Raw genomic sequence first — 11603 nt, 5'->3', positions numbered from 1 at the left:
GTGTCTTTTGAGTCAATGGTCAACAATTTAGACGGCCATTTTGAATTTTGTCCATAACTCACTTCCTGTTTAAGATTTTTTTGGGCACCCCTTCTAGGATGTTTTAGGATGACCCAAGGGACATGTGTACCACATTTGGTGCTTGTATCCAACGCGTAATGGTTCAACCCTTATTTCCCCCTACTATTAGGGATGTCTCTCCAGGATTTACATGATTTTCTAAAATCAACATAAGGGCCCATTCAAAAGCTGAAATGGAGGTGGGGATGTGATGAATTTACCAGATTTAGTTAGGCTATTATTTTGTGGAACAACACGTGATGAACACAACAGGAAGAACTTTTATTTTGGAAACACTCTACCCCAGAAGTAGTTTAATTAATCTGGGTGGTTTGACGATCTCAAACACTGTTGCTAAACGGTTTAAAAGCGTTTAATAAGGTTGAAACATAGTCTACACATCGTTGCAAAGCGGGCTATTACTGCTCTTATCTCTTGAGTTATATATCGTTGGTGTGAAATGAATAAACGACTTAAGGCTGGAGGTAAGTTGCTAAATTAGCAAGTTAGCTTGAAAAGCGTTGTTACTCACGGCGTTTTGCATCCCATAGTCCAGAGGGATGGTCGGACCGTGGTTGGCTATTGTTGACAGTGGTTTTATATGTTTTTATTTTATTTTTAATAAGTTATCAACTCATTCCAACGTTAAATCTAGTGGAATAATAGCCGATATGTAGGCTATCCTTGTAGACCCTCAACTTAGTAGGCTAATCAAGATAAAATAGAAAACAAGTTAATTTCACCGCCTGATCCTCTGAGCTGTGGGATCCAACGTGTGACTGTGTTTGCGTTTTATTAAAATAAAAGCCTGCATTTCCGAGGCTAGCATTAATATCAGCCTTTATGCTTTTAGTAGGCTAGTTATTCTAACTGCTTGACCATTTAGTACGACACATAAAAATTGTGACAATACCAACATGAGCTTGTAGATCTCCAAAAAAAATATATAACTAATTGTAATATTAAATATTGTAGATAGTTATTTTCAACATATTATATGTTTTTCTTTTTTCTTATTTTTCCCCAAAATGATATAGGCCTATGTTTGTTGTTTTTATTTATGTATTATTATTTATTTATTTTAGAAGAAATGCCCAAGGCTACACACCTAGCTGGTAAAATACCAAAAGTGTTATTACAGTGTTTGAATTACAGCATTGATGCTGCTGGTGCCACCGCAATGGCATTCTTTCATTGGCATTATTACTCAAGCATATATCTACTTCTCTCTGAAGAACACACACACACACACACACACACACACACACACACACACACACACACACACACACACACACACACACACACACACGCGGCACGCCATTGTCTCAAATGAAAGTCTGTGTTGAAGTGCAGCGCCATCTAGAGCAGTTTCTATTGCCTTGTTTAAGGGCACCTGAGGGCGGTAGAGCCTGATGCAAAGTAACTGTACTGTGTGTGCATGCTGCAGATAAGACAGACAACACTCTCATCACCACCACCTTTAAAATAAATGCAAGGTTTTGTCCAGGCTCAATGCGTCCTGGACAAAACAAACAAACAAAACATTTAATTAATTCTTTGAAGTTGCAGTTCTTAATGTCTTGTGTCTACCACTGTTGACACTGCGCAGCCAGTCTGTTTGTCTGTCCGTCTGCACCGACAGCCATCTGAAAATATTTTGTGCCAGGAACCCCATGCAAGAATGATGTCGTTAAAATGTCTTCAGATTTTCTCAAGATTAATATATATATATATATATATATATATATATATATATATATATATATCAATCAATCACTGTATCAGTGCTCATTATGCAGAATGTCCCATTTGCAGAATGTCCCATTTGACAAGTTTTCAAATGTATAAAAAACCTTTGGAAAATAGCAGATGTACAAGCTCACAGGGGTGAAGGTTAGGGGTGGCCTATAGAGGTCAGAGGAGCGTGCTTGTTACCGGAAGGTTCCCGTTAACAGTCGGGGAGTCAATGCCTTGCTCAAGGGCACTGGGGGGAGTAGGGCACTCTTATTCTGTTGGCCACTGAACATCTCCACCACTAGGGAAAACGTTGAGAACCACTGCACTATACAGCACCAGCATACCCAGCATCTCCATATCATCCATACAGGTGACCCTCTTCCTCTGGCCTCTCTGAGGTTGCTGGCCTCCCCCCTCCAGCTGACCTATGCCTACATCTGGCAGGTCATCCAGCAGAGAGACGTCAGACAGTACAACAAGGTGGAGGAGTTTGTTAGCGCTGTGATAGACATCCGTCAAGATCTCCTGAGATCCAAGCAGAGTGCCCAGCTCCTCCTGGGACTGAGAGCACGGGTGAGCGAGCTCTGTCATGCATACTACTGTATATTGTATGTGCATGTTCATGTCTGTCATTTGTAGTGGTCATTCATTTGTCCAATTTCCATGTTTTTGATCCTCTGTGTTGCAGATCATTTTGGAGTTGCTCCAAACAGAGGATAGCCCCGACTCTGAGACCATTCAGGCTCTGATCGAGAAACTTGATGTCGGTGTCACCAAGGTAACATTATAAATATGGGAATTTACTTGATTTTGGAATATTATATATTTGTATAGTTATCGTTGTATTGCTCAGTGTGAATGGTCCTTAACTCTGAGAGTTATTGGGGATCCTTGAAATTAAAAGTTATTATAAAGTGCTACTAAACGTTTGATAATCACTGCACCATCACTGCAAGATTTTCTGTCTTTCACTGTCCATGCTAATAATGCAGACTTCTGATGTTGACATGTGTGCTGTGTTTATTTGCAGAATGATACAGAGGTGCAGCAATGTCAGACTAACTTCACAGAGATGGTCCAAATGTTACTCAAAAACCCAGCACAGAGGAATCAATTCTTCAAGGTAAAAATGTTAGTTATGCTGAAGGAAGCTGCCTAATCATCTAATGTCGGGCCAAAACCAGCTAACTCAAAAATGTTAATTTTTCAGGAAATGAAAAAACAATATATATATATCTTTCTGGAAATGTAGTAAACCATATACTGTATCTTTAAAACAAAGCAATGCTGCCTCATATATTGTCATATACTTGCATGTGTCATCACCACTTCACCCAAATCCAGCTCTAGAGGAATTAGGAGGTTTTGTCTATCATTATCCGTCATTGATAAGAACAGCTGACCTGGATCATGGATCTCCAAGCTCACAATGCATCACAACGTATGACTTAATGCCCTGATTCTTCATGTCACAGCTTAAATAGAATTACAATAACAAGCAGGGCTTGTAAAGGGTAGATTTGCATGTGTATGCAATAAAATAAAGTTTTGCATTTATTCCTCCAAAACCTACACTATAACACTGCCATTTTGCCTTTATCTGTGATTTTTCTTCTTTTTTTGTTTTTTTTTTTCGTTTCAGGATGTCTTCCCTGCGAAGTACGGTTCCAGTTTTGACACAGCTCTCCAAACCCTGATTGCAGGACTGGTTTGTAAACTGGAACAACTGCTGCCTGTACCTAACCTGTCCCAGGTAGGTACAGTGGTACACAAACTGTGTATACCAGTAAGACTCCCTAATCGGGAGATAAGCGACCGTTGGTCGCTTATCTCCACAAATATCACAGCCTCCACCTCTCACGTCATACGGGCAGCCATAGTTACACCTGGAATGTTGAATCTCCATATATGGAGATAACCTACCCATCACACAAAGTCTGACCTCACCAGCCCATACCTGGGCATGGACGACTTATATCTCCATATACGGAGATGGCCATATATGGAGATACGATGATATCACAGAGTCCACAGCTGATGATGTGGCGTGATGTCATACAATACACAAACAAGCCCTATATAAAGGGGCAATTCTCACCAGGGAAGAGAGCATTCCCCACTAGCTGAGTATCTTAAGATGGTTGGATGTGATGATAAGCCACAAATAGGCCAAAAGTTTGTTTTACCAATTATCAAGAATACGGGCAGTTGACAGTTTGCCATTGTTACTCATTGAAGTTGAATCTCCATCTGAATCCCTTTTATGCCCATATATGGAGATCCCTGCTCTGAGTATCTGACATCACTAATCCCTTTTATGCCCATATATGGAGATCCCTGCTCTGAGTATCTGACATCACTAATCCCTTTTATGCCCATATACAGTATGGAGATCCCTAACAGAATCCATTTTATGCCCATATATGGAGATACCTGCTCTGAGTATCTGACATCACTGTGATGTCACCTGTTTATGCCTAAATATGGAGATCCCTGCTCTGAGTATCTGACATCACTGCAATCTCACCTGTGATGTCACAGTGACACATCACCTCAGTATCTGTGATGTCACAGTGACACATCACCTCAGTATCAGGCGTTACACGTATACATTGAGCAGGGCAAAGGTGTGACGTGTGTGACGGACGGACGGACGGACGGACGGACGGACGGCCGGTGGAGGTTTTCATACTAAACTGCGACCTTACGGTCGCAATCAGTGTATATAGAACTGTGCCCTCGTTACTGAAAATGGCACACCTATAACTAGGGGTGAAGCACATCATACTGCACAGGATGGCACCAGATGGAAACAGAGTGTTGCAGTCCTTTGTTTAACCACTTAAACTTGGTAAGCTGGATCTGAGTTGGCTCTGTACTTTTCCCCTGTCAACACAAAATCTCTTCACCAATAATAGCCGATCTACAAGCTTGTTGATCTGCTAGTTTTGGCTAATGTTTAGGGTGCGACTAAAAGTGAGTTTAGTTATTTTGTATGTGCCATGAGACATTAATGGCTTTTAATTTAAACCATATCTTTGCTCGACCAGAATGTGCTTGGCTTCAATTTCATTGTTAATTTCAGTTAATCCCAATCTATGAGGAATACTCATAGTTCTTTTCTCTCTGTTGTCTCTTATCTCTTCTCAGCTTGGTGTCATGATATCTACTGCACCGTCAGACTTGGAGGCATGTGGACAGTACATCCCTGAACCCACTGACCTTAAGACCCTCCTCCAGCACAAGAAACCCAAAATGAACCAAAGTGGTAGTTTACATTTCAGCATATGTATTTTTTATTATGTATTATAATTATCATTATTGTTCTTTACATTACTAGTGCAGTGCCTGTTCTAGTGCAGTGCCAGCAAGTAATCTGTTCATTCTGAATGGGCCGGTTGCTGCGTCAGTGTTCTTGAGAACTGGTCATCTGAATGACACGCACGCACGCACGCACGCACGCACGCACGCACACACACACACACACACACACACACACACACACACACACACACACACACACACACACACACACACACACACACACACACACACACACACACACACACACACACACACACACACACACACACACACACACACACACACTACATTGCACTCCCTTGGCTATACACCAGCCAAGTTTGAAGTCAATCGGATTAACGGCTCTTGACAGACAGATTCCTTGATTTTATGTTAATTTGTGTTCTTTCATGACATATAACAATTGTATTTAAAAGTTCAATGTCCACCTCGGTGTACAGAACAATAAGAATATAGCCCTGCACATATGTATGCATTTGTCTGTATGTGTTCTGTACAGCTCACTGGGGATCAGTTCCACACCAGCTCTGTTTAAAGGACAGAAAGGTTATTACATTAGATGTTTCATTTACTGTGTAGCCAATAGATGTTTTTGGCCGAAGGATGATCAGCCATGCTATCCAGGTGTAGCCTTACAGCATTTAGATTAAATGCATTTTAAGAGCCTTTGGGAGCTAATTTCCAATGGAACAGACTACATCGCCCATTCGCAAGTTGATCTTAACCCATTGGGCCCTATTTTTGTCCACGCCTTACCCCTTATCCCTGAACTCTTGCCATTCCCCCCCCCCCCCCCCTTTTTTTTTTTACTATTTTTAAAAACATTTTTAAATATTCCAAATAGCTGATCTACAAGCTCACATCATGTTGATGTAGATCAGCAAAGAAGTTTAGAGATTAGGGGTAAGGCATGGATGAAAATATAGCTCATTGTGTCCCTCTGGTCCCTTTCTGCTGCAGCCATCTCATCCACTGGGGGCGACTGCGTCCTCTCTGCACTCTCCTTCTGTCCTGCCGCAGTCGAACCACCAACGTCACAAGAGGTTGCCCTGAGTGTAGCAAGCCCTGCAGCATTCAGCGACGTCGGAGACCTGGGAGAGATGTCCAGAGACTCAGACGACCCCCAGGTGACGGAAAGCCCTGATACTCCCACGGACAGAGGAACAGGTTGCATGGATGCTACATCTACAGACCCTGCGGCTGAGACAAATCAGGAAGATACTGTTGAGACAAACACTGCAGCAGAGTCACCGGTAGCCAGCACAAGCCAAGAGAACACTCAAGAGGTCTTTGGAACTAAAGAGTACACGCCTATCCAGGAGAGAGTAGAGACCGAAGAGCTGCAGACAACACCCCTACTCGGAATGTCGCCAGAGCCACGAGAGCCAGAGGAGTCTCCTATAACGTTGATCCCTTTGAAGATCATTCCCAATCCGATAAGGAATGTTTCTGCCTCACCGAATGCAGGAAGCACAGAAACCAGCAGCCCGCAGAAGCCACTGACTCAACGAGTCACGTTACATCAATGGGTCTCGCAAGTCGCTACCAACTCCCTGTCACTCCCAGCCCTGCCGCCCTTTATCCCATACAAGTTAGAAGATGTGAAGGCAGAGTCCAGTGAGAATCGGGGAGAAAACTCAAAGGTAAAAAAGACTAAGGTCTTGCCCTCTAAGACCCAAACAGACTGCAAGGTCACCTGTGAAGTTTGCAGCAAGAAATTTCGCAACCAGTCTCTGCTGGAGGACCACCAGCGCATCCATACGGGCGAGAGGCCGTACCCGTGCTCAACGTGCAGCAGGACATTTCGGACGCAGGGTATGCTGAAAAACCATCAGATGATCCACACTAGTATACGACCGTACAACTGCGGCCACTGTGCCCGGGGTTTCATGATGATGTCGACCCTCAGGCGGCACGTAAAGTACCACGTCACTCAGAAACCTTTCTACTGTGAGATCTGCAACAAGGGCTTCACACAGTATCCTTACTTCAGGCAGCACATGGAGTGCCACACCAGCACGACAAGCTTTCATTGCAAGTATTGCGGAAAGGCTTTCCCGACAGGGTTCAAACTGGAAAACCATGAGCGCTGGCACACGAGGGAGCGTCCTCACATGTGCGAGCGCTGCGGAAAGAGGTTCACTTTGCCCTCCATGCTAAGGAGGCACATGGGCTACCACATTGGTAACAGGCAGTACCTGTGCTCGAAGTGTGGCAAGACCTTTGTCTATGAGTCAGACTTGAAGAAGCACCAGCGCTACCACGTTACTCCACGAGTCAAGACGCCGTGCGACATCTGCCAGAAGAGATTCAGTAGCAAGGAATCCCTGAGGATTCACATGCGGATCCACACCCAGGAGAAACCCTACCAGTGCCCCACCTGTAAAAAGTCCTTCAGCCAGTTCGGGAACCTGCAGACGCACTTGCGGATGCACTCAGACGAACGGCCCTACAGTTGTGAAGTCTGCGGTAGAACCTACAAGCTGTCCTCCCACTTGAACGTCCATAAGAAGTCCCACACATGCGAGCGGCCCTGGACATGTCACCTTTGCGGGAAGGGGTTCCCCATCCCGGGGCGCCTGAAGAGGCACATGCTGACACACACCAGGGAGGAGGCTGCAGGAGGCTCCAGTAAACGGCAACGCAGGAGCAAGCTCGGGAAACACACTCTGAAGACAAAGTAAGATGACGATATCGATTATAATAATGTTCTCAACTTCTCAAACTTTTTTTTAAATGTTATCCAGGGATCTGTCAGCTGTGTTTTGTCTAATCTGTGTGGGGTGCAGAGCACACCTGTCGAAAGGAAACGGTGGTTTGCTGGTGTTTTCGTGTCTCGCTACAATATCTCTTTGATTCATTCCACTGAGCTTTCACTGAGCTCAAAACGCATTGCAACGGGTTGTGTGACCTTGTACATCTGCTATTTTTGAAAATGTTTAACAAAGACTAAAACTAAGGCCATTTTCCCTTGTGACTTTAGTTAGTTTCAGTTTGTTTTTTTAAATACACAAAACAGTTTCCGTTAGTTATCGTTTTGCGTGTTTAAAGCCTTGTTGTTTTTAGTTTATTCTATTTTGTTAGTTGTCGGACTCGTTAACAATAATAGCCTTGCTCCATACAGGCCATGCAGCGTACCGCCGATGGTCAAGACACCATGCCCCATGTGTGGCAAGAACTTCACCAAATACACCATGAGGATCCACATGAGGACCCACACCCAGGAGAAACCCTACCAATGCTCCGTCTGCAAGAAGGCTTTCACCCAGATCGGCAACCTTCAGGTCAGTGCTAAATACTTTTACTCAAGTGCAGTATGTCAATTTGTAGTATTGAAATTGATTCAAATGTGTGTCTATGTCTTGAGACAAATATTTTCATATTTTTTGACAACACTACCAGGTGCACAAGAGGCTGCACACAGACGCGCGGCCATACAGCTGTGACGTCTGTGGAAGAACCTACAAGCTGTCCTCCCACCTAAACGTCCACAAGAAGTCGCACACAGGTAGGACTGCAAGTAGGGGTGGGCGATATGGAAAATAATTCGATATTTTCCGAAGCTACACGATTTTATCACAATTCTTTTTCATGTTGGTTTTTATGGTTATTTTACAAGTTACTTGACAAAAAGAGACTCTGGGTTCCTTTTGGGAGGTCTAAATTGAACTTTACAAGTATGTAACTCTGACAGTATACAAATGTATACATTTGTCAGAGTTAAGTGGAGACCTTGACTTTTTAAAGTTTGAGAACTTGATTTAGACCAAAATTCAGGTTTAAATTGAATTCTGCAATGAATCTCTATATTAACGATTAAACAGGATTTTTTTACAAGGCTCCATCAATTGTATCACAATACATACGATACCTCTGAAAAGGCATATCGTGGAGACATTGTATCGTCTCAATGATAATTATCACCATATCACCCACCCTTCTGTCGATTACCTTTTCAATTAACCAAGAAGCACAACAAAATATGTATATTTTTTGAGAATATTTTTCTAATGAACATGTCATTTTAAAATATAATATTAAATCAATATTTTATACTATGTTGTACAACGGTGTGGCTCAAGAATTGCCCTGTGATGATGAGACACGTCGTGGCCTTGTCAATCGGCTATTTAATCGACTCTTATAGATTAGTTTGATAAACCGCTGCACTCCTCCACACAGGCGAGCGGCCCTGGAAGTGTGATCTCTGCGAGAAGAGCTTCTCCGTCCCGGGGTCCCTGAAGAAGCACATGCTGATACACACCAGGGAGCAGGCTCCAGTGGGCTCCGGCAAACGACAACGCAGGAGCAAATACAAGAAACACACCCTGAAAACTGGAAAGTTTGAGGACGATGGCGATGTTTATTAACGTTGTCATACACGCATACATGGATCATAGCAGGGGTTCTCTCAACCTATTCTGAATCATGTCGTATTATCAATAAAATCTTTTTTTTGCCAATTATTTTGGGCCCAGGCCCACAGGTTGAGAATCGTAGTATGTGAGTGCGAATGCAACTTCCATTCCATCGAAAGATATATTTTTTAAATATAACAGAACACTAAAATATCTAAAGGAAATAGGCTGCATGTACATACAGTACAGCACTTCATGTTGTCAATGTCAACAAATCTTTGTTTATTATGCTTACACTTAATGTCTGAAGAAAAAAAAATGGAAAATCAACTTGAGGGGCTTTGAGTTTATGCCAAGTGTTCAATACACATTAAGTATTGTATATTAATGATACTTCGCCCCATCTGTTATTGATTAAATACACGTATAAGTTAAAGAGTAATTGATTTTTTTGTTTTTTGTTTCATTTGTACACTTCCAGAGTTACTGAAAAGGGTCCATTTGGACCCCTGTTCACTTCACTAATATTTGACCACAGCTTAGGTGGTTCGGGCATCTAGTACGGATGCCCCCCGAGCGCCTTCCTAGGAAGGTCCTCGATGCGCGTCCCACTGGGAGGAGACCCCGTGGCAGACCAAAGACCAGATGGAGGGATTATATCTCCAAACTGAACGCCTCGGTATACTCCCTGAGGTAGTGGAGGAAGTTGCTCGGGATAAGGAAATCTGGAGGTCTCAGTTGGAACTGTTACCCCCGCGACACGATTCCGGATAAGCGGTTGAAGATGGATGGATGGAGTAGGCTGTGGTTAAGTGCTTTGTCCACCACATGGTTTCAGGCCTGATTTTTAATCAATATAAAATTGTAATTCTTACTAATATTCATTAAATGCTCCAGGTTTCTCTCTTCTTTACTGTCCTCTGTGCATACTCCATGGCATTTGAAGGTACAATCTATGATAAAGGGTGCTTTAAGGCAACAGTTCAAAGACAATCATTGGCTAAATCTACCCAGACAACTGCGATGCAGCCAGGAGGTTCTTAAATGTGGTGGAATAATGGGAAGAATTGGATGACATGCTGTGAGAGGGCTTTGCACCCACTCAGGCACATAACAGACAGTATTTGGAATATTAACAGTACGGACAATGATAGATAAAGTGGGGAAAGTGAATACATTGGGATTTTGTAAAGGCGATATATTCGCGACCGGTGGAGGGCAGCAATGCACCAAAGTGTACAGTCAGCCTGTCGAAAAAGAACGAGAGCACACACACACACACACACACAAATAGCAGCATTATTTTCCTCAGAATACAGGTATTTTGTATCAGCTCTGTTTCATACTGTATGTGCAGTAGGTCTAGATGTCAGTCCATGGTTTGTAGTCCTTAGGATGGTTGTGTTTCTAGCCTTCTTTTGTCGCAACAGTTCACAAATCTTGCTGCTGTGTTTGCGCATTGTTGTATTTCTCCCAGTAGGTATGGGAGTTTTTCATCATTGGTCGAGTTTTCAAAATCACTTCGGGTGTGTGTAATCTGTGGGAAGTATGCGTCTCTGATGTCTTGGTATAGTGGGCAGGTGGTTAGAAAGTGTAGCTCTGTTTCTACCACATTTTGTGTGCAGTGGGTACATAGCCTATCTTCCCTTGGGAGTGGGGTCTGTCTGTGACGGCCTTTCTCTATTGCAAGGCTGTGTTCGCTGAGTCTGTACCTAGTCAAGGCTTTCCTAAGTTTTGGGTCTTTTACTGTGCTCAGATATTCTGCTAATGTACACAGTCAAACGAATTTCGTTGGCTTTAGGTGTAGGTCTACTCTTATTCTGAAGAGATCGACCACCGGAAGTCTTATATGTGCTAGCCTAGAAGTAGATTTGCTCACAGAACATAGCCAGACTCTTGTGGAGGATTCATTCAGAGGCTCTGAATCAGAGCGAAACTTTAAAACTATAAAACACAAAAAAAATGCTTTCCGGAATAAAGAACAGACGTGATCTTTGGAAGCACTTTCACTACAACGAGGCGGAGAAAAAAACACAATGCCAGGTTTTAACCGAAGGGAAGAAGAAATGTGGTCTCAAGATACCAGGGAAAAACATGTTAAACCTGAAAAGACACATCGCA

General features: G+C 43.0%; 1 protein-coding gene across 1 annotated transcript; it reads left to right on the top strand.

Annotated features, from left to right (window-relative positions):
* The first annotated feature begins 400 nt into the window (after window positions 1–400).
* Window positions 401–9675, top strand: LOC308309176 (uncharacterized protein). Its single transcript, XM_080754660.1, has 10 exons — window positions 401–545; window positions 2171–2373; window positions 2489–2578; window positions 2831–2923; window positions 3443–3553; window positions 4951–5068; window positions 6085–7804; window positions 8249–8408; window positions 8527–8632; window positions 9307–9675. The coding sequence occupies exons 1-10, from the start codon at window positions 521–523 to the stop codon at window positions 9492–9494; spliced, it is 2814 nt and encodes a 937-aa protein (XP_080610786.1). The 5' UTR covers window positions 401–520; the 3' UTR covers window positions 9495–9675.
* Window positions 9676–11603: the final 1928 nt, after the last annotated feature.

Source organism: Nannobrachium achirus, assembly GCF_963921795.1.
Source record: "Nannobrachium achirus genome assembly, chromosome: 23".
Taxonomy (NCBI): Eukaryota; Metazoa; Chordata; class Actinopteri; order Myctophiformes; family Myctophidae; genus Nannobrachium; species Nannobrachium achirus.
Note: the sequence above shows the minus strand (reverse complement) of the source record. Positions and strands in the feature narration are given on the sequence as shown.